Source organism: Staurois parvus, unplaced genomic scaffold (genome assembly GCF_062004578.1).
Source record: "Staurois parvus isolate SC_StPar_1 unplaced genomic scaffold, SC_StPar_1.0 ptg000586l, whole genome shotgun sequence".
Classification (NCBI taxonomy): domain Eukaryota; kingdom Metazoa; phylum Chordata; class Amphibia; order Anura; family Ranidae; genus Staurois; species Staurois parvus.
In genome coordinates, this window is record NW_028318382.1 from 3,485,285 (window position 1) to 3,507,689 (window position 22,405).

Below are 22,405 nucleotides of genomic sequence, written 5' to 3' on the forward strand. Positions count from 1 at the left end.
ATACAGTAAGTAGAAATCCAGCCACCTGGAATACCTAGTGTTTTGGGGTGTGTGTTTTTTTTCTTTTAAACCCACGGTGTGAAAAAAAAACGAAGTGCACCAAAAATGCATGTGAACACGCAAAAAAGTGCCATAGGATTTGTAATATGGTTCCCTCTCAAAGGAAGGATCCTTCCCTGTCTGTCGTAGCGAAAGACACCTGACCGGGGCAAGGCATATTCAGGTTCACCTAGCCAAAAGACCCAGCTGATACTACAATCCTGAGTGTAAAAAAGCGCGTACGCACACACACACATATAAGTGCAAAGTGACATGTGAAGAAAAAAAAAAAACAATAAAAAGGTGCCCGCACAGGTGCAAAGCTTGCGGCCTGGTAACAAAAATTGCCCTGGTTTTGGCCAAAAGGCATTGTGCAGAAAAATCAAACGGTGTTGTTGCCTAGTGCCCTTTATCACAGTGAGATCCCAAACCAATAGTGATACTAGGAGCATCCCTGGGACACCACTCCCAGGGGGCGCCTAACACTAGGCCCGCTGCCTCCACGAACCCTGGCCAGACAAAGTATAGGGATACTATACAGCTAGAATTCCCATCACAGGCTAAGGACCAGAATGGTGGCAGAGCACTCCTACTAAACACTGATGAGAACAGATACTACAGTTGATCTTAATCAAAAGGTCAAAGCAATCTGAGAATACCTAATGTCATAAACGAGTTGTGAAAGCGGAGTGTGTTGCCCATGCAAACCAGTTAGTTTTTTCCCTTTCATATGCTAGAAATAGGAAAGGGAGACTGTAATAGGCTGCTATGAGAAACATTTTATTCCACATAAGCGCCCATCGTTTTTACTACCTTAAATACCATTCTCATCTCCCAAAGCTCATTTTCCACCTCTGCATTTTGTTATGTTGCTTAAGAAAAATGTTCTGCTCCCTGCTTCATTGGTGCAATTACTTGCTTCTTTGGTGAACCTAGCATAGGGGTAATGCATGCAAAGAAATAGAGGTGTGAAACAGCCTAATCAGTAGGATAGATTTTTGTCCATTTTTTCTACCTGTCAGCCACTCTTCTCTCATTTGTTTTCCTATAGATTATGTGGATTCAGATGTGTTTTACAATACAATCCGCACATTCCTCTCTGGGTAAGTTTCACTGCTTAGATTCCATTAAGGGGAAAACTCAGAACATGAGTAAATCTATTGTAGAACAGTTTGCTAAGGATTAGAGATGAGCGAATCGAACCAGGCGAACCGGAATTCGATACGAATTTCAGGAAAAATTCGATTCGCGGCGAATCCGAATATTTGCCTACTTCGGGTGCGCGAATCGGATTTTTCCCGATCAGCCGGCAAAAGTGTCCCTGCAGAGAGCTCCGCTATTTCTGACAGTTCTCTGACAGAAGGAACACATGTACAGCGGTTGAAACATTGTATCTATTAGTTTCCATTTAGGATACAGATGTTTCAACCGCTGTACATGTGAAGAACCTGTCAGAGAACTGTCAGAAATAGAGGAACTCTGCACATACACTTTTTGCCGGTTTGGAATTCTTATTTTCATCCTACTTCTTCTTCTTCATCCTCATCCTCATCCTCAGAAGAAGAAGAGGATGAGGATGAGGATGAAGAAGAAGAAGAAGAAGTAGGATGAAAATAAGAATAATTCCAAGCCGGCAAAAAGTGTATGTGCAGAGTTCCTCTATTCTGCAGATACACTTAGAGGAGCTCTGCTGATACACTTAGAGGAGCTCTGCAGATACACTTTTTGCCGGCTTGGAATTAATCTTATTTTCATCCTACTTCTTCTTCTTCTTCTTCTTCATCCTCATCCTCAGAAGAAGAAGAGGATGAGGATGAGGATGAAGAAGAAGAAGTAGGATGAAAATAAGATTAATTCCAAGCCGGCAAAAAGTGTATGTGCAGAGTTCCTCTATTCTGCAGATACACTTAGAGGAGCTCTGCTGATACACTTAGAGGAGCTCTGCAGATACACTTTTTGCCGGCTTGGAATTAATCTTATTTTCATCCTACTTCTTCTTCTTCTTCTTCATCCTCATCCTCATCCTCAGAAGAAGAAGAAGAGGATGAGGATGAGGATGAAGAAGAAGAAGAAGTAGGATGAAAATAAGAATAATTCCAAGCCGGCAAAAAGTGTATCTGCAGAGCTCCTCTAAGTGTATCTGCAGAATGTCATTTATGGAAACAAATAGATACAATGTTTCAACCGCTGTATGGAGTGAATGTCCCAGAACTGTCAGAAATAGACTATTTCTGACAGTTCTGGGACATTCCCTCCATACAGCGGTTGAAACATTGTATCTATTTGTTTCCATAAATGGATCCATTTATGGAAACAAATAGATACAATGTTTCAACCGCTGTATGGAGGGAATGTCCCAGAACTGTCAGAAATAGACTATTTCTGACAGTTCTGGGACATTCCCTCCATACAGCGGTTGAAACCGCTGTATGGAGTGAATGTCCCAGAACTGTCAGAAATAGACTATTTCTGACAGTTCTGGGACATTCCCTCCATACAGCGGTTGAAACATTGTATCTATTTGTTTCCATAAATGGATCCATTTATGGAAACAAATAGATACAATGTTTCAACCGCTGTATGGAGTGAATGTCCCAGAACTGTCAGAAATAGACTATTTATGACAGTTCTGTGACATTCCCTCCATACAGCGGTTGAAACCGCTGTATGGAGTGAATGTCCCAGAACTGTCAGAAATAGACTATTTCTGACAGTTCTGGGACATTCACTCCATACATGTCCCAGAACTGTCAGAAATAGACTATTTCTGAAAGTTCTGGGACATTCCCTCCATACAGCGGTTGAAACCGCTGTATGGAGTGAATGTCACAGAACTGTCAGAAATAGACAGAAACTGTCACAGAACTGTCCTTCTTCTCATCCTTCTCCTTCTTCTCATCCTTCTTCTCATCCTTCTCCTTCTTCTCATCCTTCTCCTTCTTCTCATCCTTCTCCTTCTCCTTCTTCTCATCCTTCTCCTTCTTCTCATCCTTCTTCTCATCCTTCTCCTTCTTCTCATCCTTCTTCTCATCCTTCTCCTTCTTCTCATCCTTCTTCTCATCCTTCTTCTCATCCTTCTCCTTCTTCTCATCCTTCTCCTTCTTCTCATCCTTCTCCTTCTTCTCATCCTTCTCCTTCTTCTCATCCTTCTCCTTCTCCTTCTTCTCATCCTTCTCCTTCTATTTCTTCTCATCCTTCTCCTTCTCCTCCTTCTCCTTCTCCTTCTCCTTCTTCTCATCCTTCTCCTTCTTCTCATCCTTCTCCTTCTCCTTCTTCTCATCCTTCTCCTTCTTCTCATCCTTCTCCTTCTCCTTCTTCTCATCCTTCTCCTTCTCCTTCTCCTTCCTCATCTCCAAGGGCATTTAAATTAAAGGTACAGTGTTCTGCACTAATTTAAAGGCTCTCTGAAGCCTAGAAACCCTTTTTATAAGTTAACTTCGTAGCGAATTAATTCGCATCGAATTGAATTTCTTCCTGGAATTCGCCGAATCAGCCGAATCGAATTTTTGAAAAATTTCGCTCATCTCTACTAAGGATAAATGTATGAAACAAATATGGCCCAGTGTATGGTCCCTTTGTGTATTCATGCTCCAGCGCATCACAAATTGAACATCATAGAGACAGATTACATTTTAACTTCTTCAGCTCTTGTACATTTTAGACCCCTTACAGAACGGAGCATTTTTACATTGCATTACATTTATACTACACAATAATAACTTTGTCATTACCTAAGATACTAAAGAAATCCATAGGTCTTTGTAGGGACATACTAGGCTTTTTTTTTTTGCCATTATTGTGTTGCAAAAATTATTTAATTTTCTATGTAATTTATAGACAAAAAACATAGAGAAAATGTTTTCTTCTATTTTGACTATAGTTCAATTAACCACCATAAGTCCAGACCAGGGGCGGACTGACAACTCATGGGGCCCCCGGGCAATAGGGGAGCATGGGGCCCCTGTGTCCTTGCCCAAACTCAAAAAAGCCTATGAAAAAGGTACCAGGGGCATCTCAAGGGGCCCCTACTGACCCTGGGCCCTCGGGCAGTGCCCGAGTTTCCAAATGGTCAGTCCACCCCTGGTCCAGACACTTTCATGCACTTCCAGCCCAGGCCAATTTTCAGCTTTCAGCACTATCACACTTTGAATGGCAATTATTCAGGCATGCAACACTTTACCTAAAACACATTTTTATCTTTTTTTTTTTTTTTTTTTAGACAGAGCTTTCTTTTGGTGGTATTTAATCGCCACTGTGTTTTTTATTTTTGCTATATAAACGAAAAATATGGAATTAAAAAAAAAAACAAAAACACACTTTTTCTTAGTTTTTGTTACAAAAATTTTCAAATAATCTTTCTTCATAAATTTAGGCCAAACTGTATCTTGCTACATTTCTTTGGTAAAAATAACCTACCGTATTTTTCGCTCCATAAGACGCACCTGACCATAAGACGCACCTAGGTTTTAGAGGAGAAAAACAAGAAAAAAAATATTCTGAACCAATGGACTGCAGACACACTACAGGAGATGACCAGAGACTGCGGACACAGTACAGGAGATGACCAGAGACTGCAGACATAGTACAGGAGATGACCAGAGACTGCGGACACAGTACAGGAGATGACCAGAGACTGCGGACACAGTACAGGAGATGACCAGAGACTGCGGACACAGTACAGGAGATGACCAGAGACTGCGGACACAGTACAGGAGATGACCAGAGACTGCGGACACAGTACAGGAGATGACCAGAGACTGCGGACACAGTACAGGAGATGACCAGAGACTGCGGACACAGTACAGGAGATGACCAGAGACTGCGGACACAGTACAGGAGATGACCAGAGACTGCGGACACAGTACAGGAGATGTCCAGAGACTGCAGACATAGTACAGGAGATGACCAGAGACTGCGGACATAGTACAGGAGATCACCAGAGACTGCAGACATAGTACAGGGGATGACCAGAGACTGCAGACAGTACAGGAGATGACCAGAGACTGCAGACAGTACAGGGGATGACCAGAGACTGCAGACAGTACAGGAGATGACCAAGAGACTGCAGACAGTACAGGGGATGACCAGACACTGCAGACAGTAAAAGGGATGACAAGGAGACTTTGGACCTTTGGGGAGGGAGGGGGAGCGGGTACCTGAATTTGACAGGTACCCGCTCCCACTTCCACGGAGGTGTCTTCCCTTTAGTGCTGGAACCCGGCTGTGACAGTTGGGTGCTCACTGCGCATGCGCGAGAAGTGCTGCGCTTTGTGAATGGCCCGGCGTCTTCTGGGACACATGACAGGTCCCAGAAGATGCCAGGCCATTCACAAAGCACAGCGCTTCTCGAGCATGTGCAGTGAGCACCCGGCTGTCACAGCCGGGTTCCCACACTAAAGATGCCGGCGTGGGATGAATAAGGTAAGGTCCTGCTGCAGGGAAGAGCTGAGCGGCCGGCCCAGTATTCTGACACGGTGTCGGCGGCGTAAATACCGGACCGGCTCTATATTTGCTCCATAAGACGCACTGACATTTTCCCCCCTTTTTTGGGGGAAAAAAGTGCGTCTTATGGAGCGCAAAATACGGTAAATCATTGAATATTTTCTCTGTGAAAGTTAGAGCCAACAAACTATGGTGTGTGTGTGTGTTAAATTGCTCAAATGTACTGCACAGGGGCGAACTGACCATTTAAGCACTTGGGCACTGCCGAGGGCCCAGGGTCAGTAGGGGCCCCATGAAATGCCCCTGGTACCTTTTTATAGGCTTTTTTTGGGTGTGCTTTGAGTGTGGGCAAGGACACAGGGGCCCCATGATCCCCTATTGCCCGGGGGCCCCATGAGTTGTCAGTCCGCCCCTGGTACTGTATGTCTAGGGATGACATAAATTTACATGCACACCTACCATAGAGCTATTTCATGAAGTGGTTGTTTTTGTTTTTTTCTTTCATTCAGTCTGCAGACTTGATGAAAAACGCATTCTCAATCTCTGGTGGAGAATCGTCCAGGTCCATGTGTTTTCAATGGGAGTGATTTATTCTCCACCATAGAATGTTTGTTTGTGAATGTCTCATTCTCTGTTATTATAATTGGACTCCTATTTCTGTCTGGACAGCTTTGCTCTCCTCCTTTTTATGGTAAAGTTGATACACATCAAACGTAAAGAACAGTTTCAATGCCCCTATGGAATTCCTATCAGCATTTAAAGTTATTTGCAGAAAGGTTTTAAGTGCAACCTTGATTACAAATCATGGTATTGTTTCCCCTCTAAATCAGTAATACGAGAAATGTAACAACCATACTTCCCATTATTAAATAATCTAATGAGTGATGGGGCTGAGGAAATGATGTCTCACAACATACACACTCAGCACTTTGCTTTAATTACTGCTTAGCCAGAGACTGGGAAGTATACTATAAAGAAAATATTTTGTACTGATAATTGGCAGAACTAATGGGCATGCATGCTTATACAGTTCCTGATGGTAACATTATTATTCTTTTAAAATCTTCCTAAAGTTAAAGGTAGATGTAAACCATCTTTGGTTTGTGAAAGCACTGTGCAGCATAAACAATTGCCATGTATTTTACTGTTTCTACAGTTCTGCTCAAAGCTGTTTTTTCCACTCAAGGCACTTAAAACTTTGTTCCTGCCTGCTGCCTGGTTTTCTAGGCACCTACTTTAGACAAAGGTCTCCTAAACATTTATTTGGGACATTTTACAAATTAAAATAAAAATGTTAAATATATTTCTTTATAAATAATCACATAGATGACCTGTTTTTTTAAGCATAGGTGGCACATTGATTATTGAAGCATATGGTATGCTGCAAAATCCTTATGCTGCCTATGCTGCAACAATGCAAGTGCTACTTATGCAGTATATGTGGAACATGGTATTTTGCAGCGTAGTTGGTAATTGGTAAGGATTTCATCTACCACCGTATATGCTTTTATAAGCAAAACAGAAAAAGGCGCTACCACTTATTACAGCACATGTCAAATTATTAAATAAACCACGTATAGTCCAAAAATCTGAGTGCAAAAAAATCCAAAAGATCCTGGTGACAAACTTGTACCCAACAGCATGAAATGGTAACTTTTCAAATAAACCTCTTTTTTTTTTTCCTTCCGCCATATACTTCACCACGTGAGCTAAAAATGTGAACTCATACTTTCTGTTAAGACCAGGGCTGGGATGCAATAGGTACAACTTCTAGGGACACTTTGTGTGTGTGTTTGTGTGTGTTTGTACATGTGTTTGTACGTGTGTGTGTGTGTGTGTGTGTGTGTGATGGGGGAGAGCCATTTGTCAATCCATTAAGGCAGCCTGGCCTTGTGTCTACATGCTGTGCGCAGCTCTTCCTCATTAATCATGATGAGCCATGCAGCCATGCACTAAGCAAGCAGGCAAAGAAGGCTGGGTCAGGGCAGGCAGGAAAAATGGGGCACTGGGCACCAGTGGGCCAGGGGAGCTTGGCACTATAAAGAGGGACCAAAAAGATGAAGAGCAGTTTGGAATCTTCCCCATGGACACTGGATGACCTTTGTGTCGGCACTGGTTAGACCCATTTGGATTTCTGGCTGTCAGTTTGGTACTGACTGTGTCTTGTAGAGATGTTTCTGGCTGTTTTATTACAGTACTAATTTTCGTTTATTTTGATATCTTTATGGCTGTGTACAGTACTCATTGCATCACTGTGGACATGTTAGCATAGTACTTATTGTGTTTAGTAGGCATGATTCTGGCTATCTTAGTATAGTACTCATTGTCTGTGGACATGTGTCAGTACTGTATTGATGGGGGGGGGGGGTATATATAGATATATATAGATATATATTTATATATACATACACAGTATATATACAAGGCCGCTAGCCTAATGGACCATTGGCCTTGAGGCTGTTGATCTCTTCCAGCAATTTTTAGTAGCTCCCTGTCTATATGCATGTGCTCCACTGGCAGCTGCATGTCATTGCTCATTGCAGATTTCCTAATGGTAACAATGGCAGAATATGCCTGTGCAATGATGGTTGGCATAAGATAGAGAGGCAATGTAGGATATCAATTATTGAGGGAATTATTGAGAGCAGGGCTACTTAATAACAGGAGAAATATCTAAAAAAAAAAAAAAAAAAAAGCAGCACCTTTGTGACAACCATGGCTTTAGAAATAGAATTATATGAGAGTTTGGTAATTTGGTATACTTGAAGGCAGGTGCCTAGAGGGTTAGGCAGACGTGAAGCCTGATAACTCGCAGGTGTTCATAGCCCTGCCCCCATGTGGTGGGCTTTAAATACAAGGGGAGGCAGCCTATCTGGGGAGTGCTCTTTTAGTTAGTGTTTCTAAGTGCAAGCCGCTACCTAATGACTAGTGCCCTATACCTGGGGCTGACATCATGGCACGGAGCCCCTATGTATTGTATCTAGCCTGTATTTCATGGGGAAGGATGTGAAGGAGGATCCTCAGAAATATGGAACCTCAAAACTGGAGAGTGCAAAATCTGGTGCAGCTGTGCAAAGTAGCCAATCAGCGTCTAACTTCAGTTTGTTCAATCAAGCTATAACGAAAAAAACCTGGAAGCTAATTGGTTTCTGTGTAGAGCTGCACCAGATTTTGCACTCTCCAGTTTCAGTAAATCAACCCTATTGTGTAATATTAAATGTAAAGTCTCAAGTATGTCACTGGGAGTGAGGTGACATCAAAACTGGGCTGGAGGGCGAGATACAGGCACCATGTAAATCCCTCAAAAAGTGATGCAGCATATGAGGAAGTCTTACAGTAACACAAGTGTGAAGTCACTGCAAAGTGAATGGTACACAAAGAGTCAATTGTGCCACAAAGTGGTGCTTGTTTCTATATTGGAGTGCTGCCTTAATGCAGATTTCTCAGATTGTGGCCTCCGCTTGCTTAGTTGGGCCTTAGTGAGAAAAGTTCTCCCTTTTAGGGCTCACAGAGCCCCACCCACACACATAAGTTTTTGTTTTTAATCATTAACTCACAATGAAATGTTGTTATCTGGCTTATCATAAGTGGTGATGTGGCTTTTTACTGATTTCTTAAGTTGGAAGTTCCCTTATCTGTTTAGTTTGGTAGGTGGGTGTAAGTCAATTACATTTTTCATTTAAATGCATTTGCATATAACTAAATTATGCTCAGGATTGGTAAAAAGCTGGAAAATTTTCAATCTGCTGGCTTTTTACATAATTTTATTCACATTACCCTTCTAAGAACAGATCTTCTCCTAATGGAAATAGTTTTGGCCAACTCCATCTAGACTCCATTGCTTGCTACATGTTCAGCCAGATCAAGGGAAAGTAGGAAGACCTCAGCCAGTAGTTCTTGGACGATGTTACCTTTTTTAAAAGGAGGAATGATTTCTGAGAAATGTGCTATATTTAAATGGCAGACATTCAAGTTATCATCCCCTTATTATTCCTTAAAGCATCATATGACCTTTACTGCCTTGAAACACTTACCTGTTCCTGGTGGTTTTCCCGTATGTAAATATGGTAGCTATTCAGAAGTGTTTTTCTTTTTGAAAAGACTTATTTGCATTGACACAAAGAAAATTATAAGTTTATGCATACCTTTACAAAATGAATGGAGACTATACAGTTATAATACTATTCAATACAGGAGAATTCAGAGGGCTCTGCTTGCGAGAGCTTACAATCAAAGTGAAAGGCAAGTGATACAAAAGGCATTCATTGTAAGGAATGAGCTAGTGGAGAAAATGAAAGTCCAGTTTTTAGGCTGACGTGGAAAAGGTTTCCCTATTTCCAAGTAATGAGTGTTCAAAGGCTTTCCTAAAGGCAGACAGTGTAGGAGATAGTAGGACAGACTGGGGTAGGGATTTCCAAAGAAGGGAGAGATTCTGGAGAAATCCTGGAAATTGTGACAAAGGGGCTAGAGAGCAGGAGAACTTGAGAGGAGTGAAGAGGGTGGTTTGGAAGATATTTTACGATGAGGCTGGTGATGAAGCTTGGGGAAGAGTGGCGGAGATAGGGTGAGCAAAAGGCAGTGTAGGGACTGGCAGGAGAGGGCAGACGCTGAGTGGCTGGTTAGGTGTGAGTCTTGCAGCAGCAGTCCTGATAGACTGAAGTGGGCTAGACCACTTAGAGGAAGGCCAACAAAGAGGGAGTTGCAATAGTTACGGTGAGAGATACATGAATTAGAAGCTATAACACGTGTAGCTTGTGCTATGCTGATTTATTTTCAGCCATGTGATTGCTATTTTCAGGTCTCATTGGATCTCGTTACTGAAAGTGTAGTCACACCCAAGAACAAAACTTGAGTAGAATCGGTAGGGTCTACATACACCTAAAAATAGCAGTACATTTGACAAATAATGATTATCTGAGATATACTGTATATTTCAAAATGGTAATCGATGATCTCTTTTGTACTGAATGAAGCAGACTGTTTTCTATCTTTTTTGACCATTTCAAGAAAAATGGGCAATGGAAGTTTTTAATTAATGGTGTCAACAAGTATTTCTTAAGACTCTTGGCTGTCATCCAGGCTAAGTATTGAACTCTAAAGAAAAAAATGCATGCTTTAGACCAGTTCTATAAATGGAATTCATCCACTTCCTGGATAATTGAGGGATATTCCAGATTACAATTACTCATGGACGAAGCATTCCATAGGACAGATGGTGTCCTACAAGATCTCAATGCAGATGTTTAGTTGTTTGCTAGAAAACTGCACAAAAGAATGCATTCTAATTTTAGAAAAATTACAATGACCAAATATATCCTTTTCCCATGTTTCAAATGAGATTCACATTCTTGTTATAAGGTTTCATATTTTATTAAATTCTGCTTAAAGTAGTTCTAAAGGCTACACTTTTTTACCTAATGCATTCAGAGCGTCAAGGTAAAAAAGTCCTATTGCTTTTACCACCCCTGCCTCCCCCCTATAGATGCATAAAGCTTGGAAGGGAGCACACACGGATGTCTCCTTCGCACACGGTTCGCTAAGGAGACGTGCAGATGGCTGCTTAGAGGGTGGCCTTAGGACCCCCAGAAATCTGACATTTCATAGAAAGACTATTCATAATGGATATATGGGAACCTTCTCTTTTGAAATAAAAAAGTGTTACTTTAAGTTTGAACTGGTGAACCCATTTAAATGAAAGTAAAACACTGCTTCAGATCTCTGAGTTCATGGCTCCTGGTCCCAAGACTCATTTTAGCTACACAGTTTAGTCTCTAGCAGGGGTTTAAAGTAGAAATCCCCTTTAGGAAATGTAGTTTTGATGCAAATGTACCCATGTGAGGTTGTGTGAGAACTGTGCTTCCAGTTTAGTGCAAAATTGTATCATAATCATCCATGGTGCATTTGAATAAAATGTAACTGCATACAGGCACCAAAGCCACATAGGGACCCGTAACACTATAACCTCTGGGGATCATTTCAGAATTAGAATTCCCGGCATTAAAAAGACTGTTACTGCAATCTTCTCATTTCGTAATTCCCAGAAATGCTTACTTTTTATTGCACTCAAGTATTGCGTGCCTACCAGATACAGTATATACATATTCTTGACGACATGTGTCCAACATCCTGTACCACTGAATGGCTCGGTGGACAATATTTCCTTTTAAAGTCTTAAGACTTAAGAGAAGTTTTATAATAATGGAGTTTCTTTTGGTATATAGAGATCACTTCTCAAATATGTACTATTGCAAAACTTAGATAACATGCCTCCTTATTTTTTCTTTAGATTGTTAAGCTTAGAAAAAAATTACAATGAGATTATGTTTAATTTTGAGTTTAAAATGTTTTTTTCATGTCTCTATTTGTATAAAAAAATGATCAAGGCAAACATTTGATACAGGAAGGCAAAAAATAAATAAAGCAGGCGCCAATTTAAATAGAACAATACATGGTGGCTCTAAACCTTTCATAACATAGTGTTACCAATTTTAATAACGTTTACTGGGGTAACCTATAATGTGGAGTAAAATAACATTTACTGCATAGTAATATTTCAAAGCAACACAGAGCTAGCAGCAGTCTGTTCTAAAGTGCTGCCCACTACCAAAAAATACTGCATGCAAAATTTTTCAGCTATCGGCTATTGTGGTGTGCTGGGAAGCTCATTCAAATGAATCGGCTGCCTTAACAAAATGAACGGTAATATGCGAACCAAACCATAGTAATGCTGCCAATGTCTTCACTGGCTTCCACTAGCCCAACATATAAAATTCAAAATACTAAGCACAATGTACAAAGCCATCCATAACATTTCCCCCAGCCAACCTCATCTGCAGATAGCACCCAAATCTTCCTCTCTCTTCCAAGACATCTGGCTCTCTAGCTCTCTTGTTACCTCCTCCCATGCTTGCCTCCAGGACTTTTCCATAACATCTCCCATCTTTTGGAACTCCCTACCCCAGTATGTCTGGTCAGCTTCTACCCTGTCCTCATTTAGCTGATCCTTGAAAACTCATTTATTCAGGGAAGCCTACCCCATCTCCAACTAAAAAAGTGGTATTGAGTCACCTCCATCATATCATCCCCTGCAGCTATTACCTTTTGTACCATCTTCCCCTCCCTTTTAGATTGTAAGCTTCATGAGCAGGGACCTCCTATTCCTTCTGTATTGAACTGCATTGCAATTGTACTGTTCCCCCTTATATTGTAAACTGATGCACAAACTGTTGGTGCTATATACTGTAAATCCTGTATAATAATCATGTACCACAGCAGACCAGATGGTGTGAAGACCCAAAAATAAGTTTTTTTTATGGTCCGTGACATTAGTCACTGGCAAAATTCCTTCATGTGCAGGCCTCTTCATCACATTGTTGTGCATGTGGAGACAACTGCAGAACATTTCCTATGAAGATTCAGTCACACACATTTCTTATGACCTTTAAGTCACACAGTGTGTGGGCAGGCTCCTAGGAAGGGCAGTAAGGTGGGTTGAGACAGGGGAAGTTTTGATGATAAAGGACTCTTTTTTTGATAATCTCACCTAAGGTTTGATTTATTGAGATGATGCAATTATAATTTCAATTATACCATCAATATCTAGTAGTGATATAAGAAGTGATAGAGATAGCCAATTATAATTTCAATTATACCCTCAATATCTAGTAGTATAAGTGATAGAGATATATTTATTTTTCCATCTTGAGCATAAACTATTTTGCCTGATTATACAGCACTTTTGAATTTAAGTACACCCCTTAGGTGCCTTGTAATTGCATCTGAGGCCTTTGCTATGGTTCCTAGTGTAGATATATCTCACAGCACCTAATAATTTAAACAGTGATTTTATGAGTTTTACCTTTATACATCTTTGGATGTCTCATCTACTCCCGCAAGCTGGGTAGGAGGTCTTAGTAGGAGCTCCATTACCACACCTACAGTAGGTGGAAAGGCCCATTGATCATCATGGATGAATTATGGTCACTTCAATTACACAAGAAGACTTGCTTAACAGTCCTGAAGAAGGGGTAACACTGTGAAACATGTAAACTGATATATTGTGCCGCTCAAGCCTTTTAGACCATTGTACTATGGATTCTGAACCTATCAGGGTTGTAACTTGGATATACCTAGATGATCTTTTTTTTAAAATGGGGGAGGAATTTTTAATTTTATATTTTGTATGAAAAAAAGCTTTTTTTTAATTATTCTAAGGGACGATCACGTATAACACTAGCTGGGCATTTAAAGTCCATTATAAAAGATATTAAATGCAACCACATAGTGTTAAGTAAGACATTTACTGTAATAATAAGAGAATTATTTTTTGCAGGAGATAACCTTTACAAATATGGAATACCTATAACTGAAACAAAGCTAACTTATCTGATGTGTTTTTTTATATCTGTAGCACTTTTCATTCAGTCATTCAATAATGTGGTTCATTATGTATAATTCACATTCTCACATAGATAATTATTCCTCACGCATTTGCCAACTGTAATTACCACTTTGTGTATCTCAAAAAGCAGACTGGCTTCAAGACCTATATTAGGATCATTTTATGTTCTTTACAGACCTGATACTGTTTATAGATAGCTGAAGTTTTAAAGTTCTATCTAAACCCCCAAAACTTCTTAAAAGAGAAGTAGGTCTCCCCCCCCCCCCCCCAATTATACTTACCTAGGTGGATGCAGCATCTGTCCCCAGCCGGCTCTAAGAGTGAGAACTCAGCGATCACATGACTGCTGATCCCTGAGTTCTCACAGCCACTCTGAGCAGAGTGGGACTGTCACTGCTCTGTCTGCTGAGAGGCTGAGCCAGGTGCTGCTCCAGACTCTGGCGAGGATCCCAACCCGGACTCCAGTCTGCTGTCAGCTGAAAAAGGGGTCACAGGAGTGCAGAGCTAACTGCACCCCTGTTATCCACAGGAAAAGTACAGCCAAAGTAAAGCCACTTGTGCTTGGGTAAGGTGGCAGCTTTAGCTTTCTTTTTCAGGCTTTTTTCCTCTTTTATTTTCACATGGCGATTGTAACGGACCGCCTGACAGTACCTCTATCAGTCCACTGATAGAGCCTCCCCCGAGTGCGGAGTCTAAGTATCGGAGCACTTGTTCACCAGGGCCCCTGATGGAGGGGATAGACTTGGAGCGCTCCGGGACCAGGTTGCAGCTGCTAGGTATCTCTACCAGAGGTAGAGGAGTCTGCCAAGGGCTCCAGGATGGATGAGCAAAGTCAGAGTCAAACAAGCCGGGTCGGTGACTAGCGGGTCGGTAAGGTACAAGACGATAGGCAAAGGATAGTCGGGTCACACGCAGGGTCAATACCAAAAGATCAGATCTATAAGGGAACATCCAGGAGCAGAGTCAGGCAAACCAAGTGGTCAGGACAGGAGAAGGCAACAAGGTCAGACAATCCAGATCAGAGTACTCACACACAGGCAACAGGATACAAAAGACCATTCGGCAACAAGCGTCTGTGCAGGGCTGGTTTAAGTAGCCCGCCCTGCACCTGACAGGCGCCGCCTAGGTCCCAGTGCCTGCCTAGTACTGTCAAGACGACGGGTGCGCCTGGGTCCTAGTGCCCTGCTACCTGCACGTCTTGACAGACGCCTACGCATGTGTAGACCCATGCGTCGCGATGGTCCGTGACAGCGATCCTGCAAAGAACACACTTGTTTTTCCTGGGTGGCTATGCACACTACACTGTATCTATGAAAGTAACCATGTTTGTCACATAGGATAGACTTCAAACATCTCCATTTCATAGTGGATTGAGTTTACACAAGAAAGATAAGATTTTTTGTGTGGGCAAGGTGCTTGGCTAAGAATGAGTGTGAGGGAAACACTGGCTGCAGCTGCTTTCTGTAGCTTTGACCCTGCGGTGCTGAACTGGTTTACAGCTATATCAGTAAGAAGGAGCTGCTGAGCATGAAGAGTTCAACAGACAGTTAGGCAGCAGTGCACTATGGGAATTGTAGTACTAAGGAGAGACACTGCAGAGTAATCCAAAGCTTTTGAGCTTTATTCCTCAGGTAGAGATTGCCAGGAGGAGAGGAAGGAGCTGAATTTTCTAAGGACACAGCTTCCTCTTGCCATGAAGGTGCCTACCACTGGCCTGAGCGGGATCTGAAGAGCTGAGTTTGGGGGTGCTGACAGACAGTCACCTGGGTGCAAAGCAAGTGACTGGTTAGTAAGCTGCCATACCACTGGGACTAGTGAACTACCGCTGTGGGCATTTACTGTCTACTGATAGACAGACTGAGCCCTTTTAGGAACTGACCATACAGCCATTTAGCATGGCTGCTGTTAGAAACCACGAGGCACCATACAGTCAACCTGACAGGTCCGCCTCCTGCCCCCAAAAAGCACAGTTTAGTATGCTTCAATTATAAACGAACACAGTGAGTGACTGATACCAATCACTCATTGTGTTCATTTAGGAAAGGAAAGGTGACATATTTACTGAACTCTTCCCCCACTTTCCATCCTGAAGGATCCTGTTGTGTGCTTGCATCTGCCAATGGGAAGGAGAGGAGGGCATCCGGCAGAACTGCAGGGGTGGGGCACACAGGGGGGCTTAGGCAGCAGGGGAAACATATGGTGTAAAGGGAGGGTGAAAGGGGGGAGCAATTACTAGAACCAATCCCCTGTATTGCTGTCTCTGCAGCCGCTGAAACCAGTGGGAGGGAGAGGGGAAGAAGCCAGTTTTCAGCAGCTGCAGAGAGAATCATACAGGGGATCAGATCCAGTTATTGCCCCCCCTGCCTTGCCGATCACCCTTCCTGCCCACATCTGATTCATCCAGCTGCCTGGGCCCCCCTGCTGGCCTGGGATCTGTACAGGAGGACTGGTGGTACCCCAAATCCACTGCCCTGCCACTTAGTATCCTTATTTGCTGACTGCAGGTGTGACTGGGACTACACTCATATGCACCAACGGTATAACTGGGCCCCAATACTAGCTGAAGAGTTAGGACTAAAGACTATCATTGTATTGTTCTGTCACATGTTCTGTCCCCCTTTGTAATGTACAGCGCTGAGCAAACTATTTGCGCTTTATAAATACTGTATAATAATAATAATAATAATACCCCTTTACATCTGCTACACAGAGACCCTTACCTGCATTTTAAACTAGTTATAATATTATTTACATTGCTGTAAGGGCTTATATGCACTGTTTATTGCTGACTTTGCTTTTTTATGAGTTAATCCCAGTCTAGTGGTGCAGAAATCTATCCCAAATTATCTTGGCATAGTGATTATACTGTCTAGCGGACTGTGTCTGAACCTATCTTCTGTGTGTTCATTTATGCTCAAACCACCATTTATTCTAACCTGTACCAATACACTGAGTTAATTTACCACCAAATGGTCTAATGTCTATTTCCTGGTAATAATTCCTGTTACTTTTTTACAACACAGCAAAGGTATTTATACTCCTGTACTTATAAGTGCTTGCAGTAACTTTCATTCAACCAGGTGCTTCAGGTTGGCTGAGGTTGTTCTTGCATCTGAGGCTCAGAACAGAAAACCCTAATTACCAAGTAACTCCTAAAGGGGTAGCATTACATCTGTTTGTAGCTTACAGTATATCACAGGAAGTATCAAGGATGCTGCGTTTCAAGCAGGATAAACAGGTATTTTCTGTACTTAATGAAAATGTTCTGAGCCTGAAAGAGAAAACTAGCGCAGCCACTACATCTAAGGACTGGTAAACTGCAATATATTAAGTTTTCGTTCAAGGGTTTAGACGCACTTTAATGTGAAGTTGTGGCATTATTAAGGTTATTTGTGTATCCTGCAGTTTTAGTTCCCAGGCTAGATTTGTGCTTTCTGTAATTAGAGACTGGTGTTTGGTTTTAGTTCTTCATTCCTTTTCATGATGCAGTAATGTTTCTCAAGAATACTGAAAGCACAGCTTCAATCCTCACCATTTGTTTTTCCCTCTCATGTCAGATACTATATTTAACAGTCATGGCTACTTTCAGCCCTCTATATCAGGGGTCTCCAAACTTGGTAAGCAAAGGGTCAGTTTACTGTCCTTCAGACATTAGGAGGGCCGAACCGTGACTAATGGAAGTAGAAAATGCCTTGTTCTTGGTATTATAGGAGAAATAGTGCCCTATTGCTGGTGTCAGTGGAAGGAATAGTGCCCCTTCATTGGTGTCAGTGGGAGGAATAGTACCCCATCATTGGTCTCAGTGGGAGGAATAGTTCCTCATCATCGTTGTTAGTGGAAGAAATAGCGCCCCTTCATTGGTGTCAGTGGGAGGAATAGCACCCCTTCATTGGTGTCAGTGGGAGCAATAGCGACCCATCATTGGTGTCAGTGGGAGGAATAGCACCCCATCATTGGTGTCAGTGGGAGGAATAGTGCTCCATCATTGGTATCAGTGGGAGGAATAGCGTCCCATCATTGGTGTCAGTGGGAGAAATAGCACCCCCCCATTGGTGTCAGTGGGAGGAATAGTGCTCCATCATTGCTATCAGTGGGAGGAATAGTGTTCCATCATTGGTATCAGTGGGAGGAATAGTGTTCCATCATTGGTGTCAGTGGGAGGAATAGCACCCCACCATTGGTATCAGTGGGAGGAATAGTGTCCCATCATTGGTGTCAGTGGGATGAAAAGTGCTCCATCATTTGTATCAGTGGGAAGAATAATGCCCTTTTGCAGCCAGTGGATGGAATGGTGTCCCAAGGGCTGGATAAAGGTGACCAAAGGACCACATTTGGCCCCCAGCAGGGGCGGACTCACAACACATGGGGCCCCCGGGCAATAGGGGATCATGGGGCCCCTGTGTCCTTGCCCAAACTCAAAAAAGCCTATGAAAAAGGTACCAGGGGCATCTCATGGGGCCCCCTACTGACCCAGGGCCCTCGGGCAGTGCCCGAGTTTCCAAATGGTCAGTCCTCCCCTGGCCCCCAGGTCAAAGTTTGGAGACCACTTCTCTATATCATGCTTACAGTCCCAATTCTCCAGGCTACGACATACGAACAACTACTACTACTACTCCTCTTGACATAGACTGAGATCTTTGCTCCACTTACTACTCCTCCTTTTTTTATTTTACTATTTATATATCTTAAATCCTGCCAGATAATTTGTGGACCCTTTCTCTGCACGCCTCACATCCCTACTATCAATATGAGTGGTTTCAGCATTCCCATTGACATGAATGACCCTGCTGTTGCCAAATGTCTCCCACTAACTTCTTTTGCCATCACAAGTTCATCCTCTGTCTTGCCACATGTTTACGTGATTCTGTTCTTTCCCAGCACATTCCTCATATCTTTTTATCCTTCATTCCTATCTTAAAGTAGTATTAAACCCTCTGCATTTTTAGTATACAATATTGAGCACAATAAAATTAACATTGCCTAATTTGATTGCAGACGTTTCTGAAGCCTTTTATGGCTTGAGACCTGTTTATGTTCTCAGAGTAAGTGGACAGTGATTCCTCTTTTACCCTTTATCCTCCACCCCCTCCCCTTCCACTTTTCTCCCCACCATACAATTGTTACTGCAACTTTATATACTGTTTTCAAAAATCAGACTTTTTTTGCTGTCAGGTATCACTCTGTTTCTGGTCCCATGTGGGCTGGGCTTGCATTATTTAGTTTGATGATTGCCATTATCTCTATCTTACATATAATTTATGTCTGAGTTAATAATTTTTTTGATTCTTTGCTCATCTGCCGATGGGTCTGCCAATGGATTTCTCATTAGATGTAGAATTTTGATTTTCTGTCATAATGATTCTCCGTGAAACAAAATCTGTTTGATCTATTTGTCATTTTGTAGTCTCTTAATAAAAATATTGAAATATAAAATTAACATTCCCCTTTTGTCATACTCCAGCACTTGCAGGTTACAGTTTTTAATACTGCAGACTCCTGTTTTCTGTGCTGCATCTGTGAACTTCTGGTCTTCACTGGAAAGAGAGAACAGTGGACAATGCAGTCTCTAGCCAGTTTTTTAGCTTAGAGAAGGGAGGGGGGAAGACAATGGAGGAGCAGGGGAGTGCTTTGCCATCCTAGGCTACAGGACTATTGATGCACACAGTGTAAATAGAAATAGGGTTGCTGGTGGACTTTTTTTTCCCTTTTCTTCTTATACTGACTTTTCACATCAAAATCCAAGCCATTGGATTGCTTGCTTATTTGTAACTCCTGCTGATAATTCTGGGCCTGATATAATGTAGTCCTCATAGAAGATGTCCAATGGTCTCTTTTTTCTGGAATGTAATCAGTCAGATTTTTTTTTTTTATGTCCGCGAACGTGCGAAAAACGAAAACCCGTAAGTGTTCACAAAAAACGTGCAAGTGCAAAACACCACACAAAAAAGTGCACTTAGGGGTGTGCTTTGTCCTTCCCCCAAAGGGGATGGACCTCTACCCTGATCCCCCAGGGCATGAAGCTCCTGACAGGGACAAGGTTCCCATGTGGTCCGCCTAGCCAAAAGGCCTGGCGGACCCCGTTCCTTGTGGCCAGCCGAAGCCAGCCACCAAGTACTTGGTAAGGGGGCTCTCCCGAAGAGAAAACCCCCTAGTGACAGGGGAGGAAGAAACCAAAAGGCCACACATCCTCCCCCTAGACTTCAGGGTAGGCCCGAGGACCCACACCCTACCATCCTGTGAGAAAGAAAACACACACAAAAGTGAAAGTGACAAACATGGGAAAAAATAAATTAAATAAATAAAGTGGCCGTGCAGATTGTGCACTGGCCAGGCCCTGAGGCCCGTAGCAAAAATTGCCCAGGACTTAGCCAAAAGGCCCAGCCCTAAAAGGCGCAGTGCAGAAAAAGTGTTAGAAACAGTGGCCATGTGCCTTTTCACACGTTGGGGTCCCACACCCAAGTGTTACTAAGAGCACCCCTGAGGCGACCACTCTCAGGGGGCACTGGTTCGCGGACTCTCTGCCTCCCCGGCCCCTGGCCAGACAAGGTAGATCCGCTCAAATCAGGAGAAACTGGGCCCCTCCGGTTTTCCAGGGGGAATTATTCCCGGGCCCCAGCAGCCTGTGGGCACCTCGGTTTCTGTTCCAGCCTGTACTAACCATCAGGACCCCCATCCTACCAGGGGGTACTATACAACCAATCTTTCCCGCAAGCAGAAATGATGGTGGAGCACCCCTACTGGACACTGATAAGAACAGATACTACACTTGATCTTAGCCAAAAGGCCGAGAAGCGATCAGTCAGATACTTGGTGTGCAGCTGATATCATTGTTTTCTTTTGCTTGGTATAGTTCATTCTGTAATTGTGTACCCTTGGCTGGTCCAGGATGGTCAAGCTGTTGAGGGTATTGGCCATACTTACCTGATGTGTTGTTGTTTTTTTTTTTTTTTGGAAAAACTTTCAATAAACACATTATTAAAAAAAAAGTGCCTCTATAGGATACTCTAAGAGAAAGGAGCCACCCCAGAACATAGGCAAGGATTAGAAGAAGCTGCATAATCAGTAAGTGATTAAATCAGCTGCTGTACACATCCACTTCTAATTTCACTTTCAGTGGTGCTCCTTTGTGTTAAAAATGCTGTATATAGCCCTACAGAACAGACAGTGCACAGTCCACGTGTGCTTTTCTGCTTTACTACGACAAGGAAACAGGAAACTTTATTCAGATAGAAGTCATAGAGTATACAATAGATGCAGCTACAAAAGTAAAAACATTGCTATCTACTGGTTGAAGAATATATCTCTAATGAATACTGATATAGTTGTTGCACAAAAATACATGAACACTGTACTCCAACAATCTTATTCAATCCTTCCATGTGCTGCCAGTTACTTAAAATTAAAACTTCTAGTTCAACTCTTCAAAGCTTTCTGTAATTTCTTCCCTCCATTACCCCCCCCCCCCCCACCATCCCCAAGGATGAGGATTGTGTTTGCCACCACTATCATGGGTTTAGTGTGAATGTCATGAGTTTGAAATTTGTTTGATTTATGTGCAAATTTGCAGAGGATAATTTTTAAAAACCTATAATGCACTGCATGACTTTTGATCTATGGCCAGCAGGCTTAGAAGGAACAATTAGGGTGCTTATGGTTAAGCCAACCCTTTACTATAAAAGGAGGGGCACAGAGTAGTCATAGAGACAAAGAATTGGAAACCATTGCTGGGAAAGCATAGGAATAGCTGACAGACTGCATAGGGAGAGATTATGGTCAGTTAGGAAACTGTACTTTATATAGATTGCTAGCTCTTTGGGCTTCCCCTTGTCCTTATAGATAAAAAAAGTTAGACCTAGTATTCCTAATTAAAACTGTCTTGCCACTTTTACACTTATGTATCCTTTGTAGTATCTTAATTTATGCAGTAAATCAGAAAATACAAAGCTTCCTGCGCATGGCTGAGCAGCTCTCAACCTCACTCGACTATGTTCTGGAAGTGGGGCAAGAAGTTTCCATGCTGCTGCTGGAACACAGCTGTATGTAGATGAGGCTACATACAGTTCATACAGTGTACACAGCCGCTGCATGTGTTAATGAAGTAAACTTGGTCCAAACCACTTAAACTTCATTAAACATAGAATTAGGCTTTTAATTACTAGAAGTGCATTATTTTCAGTCAGCCAGCTCATAGACTTGCACTATGATAAGGAGTAGTAAAAAAAACAGCCAATACAGGAATGCATATAGGCAAGGATTTGAGAATCTTTGTAACGTGTGTATATATATATATATATATATATATATATATATATATATATATATATATATATATAGCTATAAGACACTGTCAGTTAATGCTTCGGTATCTACCAAAACCTCAAATATCAGGTTGGAGTAGACTGACCTTTCCAGGCTGTGTGCACTTATTTGCACTTTAATATACAGTACATTCAGTGCTGTGACAAGGTCATCGAAAGCCCAAGGCGAACATGCCAAATTGCCCCCCCCCCAGAGTGTGTGACC

General features: G+C 42.2%; 1 protein-coding gene and 1 pseudogene across 2 annotated transcripts in view; one reads left to right on the forward strand and one right to left on the reverse strand.

Annotated features, from left to right (window-relative positions):
* LOC149450041 (indoleamine 2,3-dioxygenase 2-like) overlaps positions 1-22,405 on the forward strand; it is an 85,611-nt gene that overhangs the window by 47,881 nt on the left and 15,325 nt on the right. For both annotated transcript variants that reach the window (XR_016315323.1, XM_089692474.1), the window contains exon 8: positions 1,091-1,142. Coding sequence is in view for 1 of the 2 variants with exons in the window: in XM_089692474.1 (XP_089548600.1) it covers positions 1,091-1,142 (52 nt within the window). In the remaining variant the exon portion in view is untranslated. The remainder of the gene's footprint in view (positions 1-1,090; positions 1,143-22,405) is intronic.
* On the reverse strand, positions 20,562-20,678 carry LOC149450042 (U2 spliceosomal RNA; annotated as a pseudogene).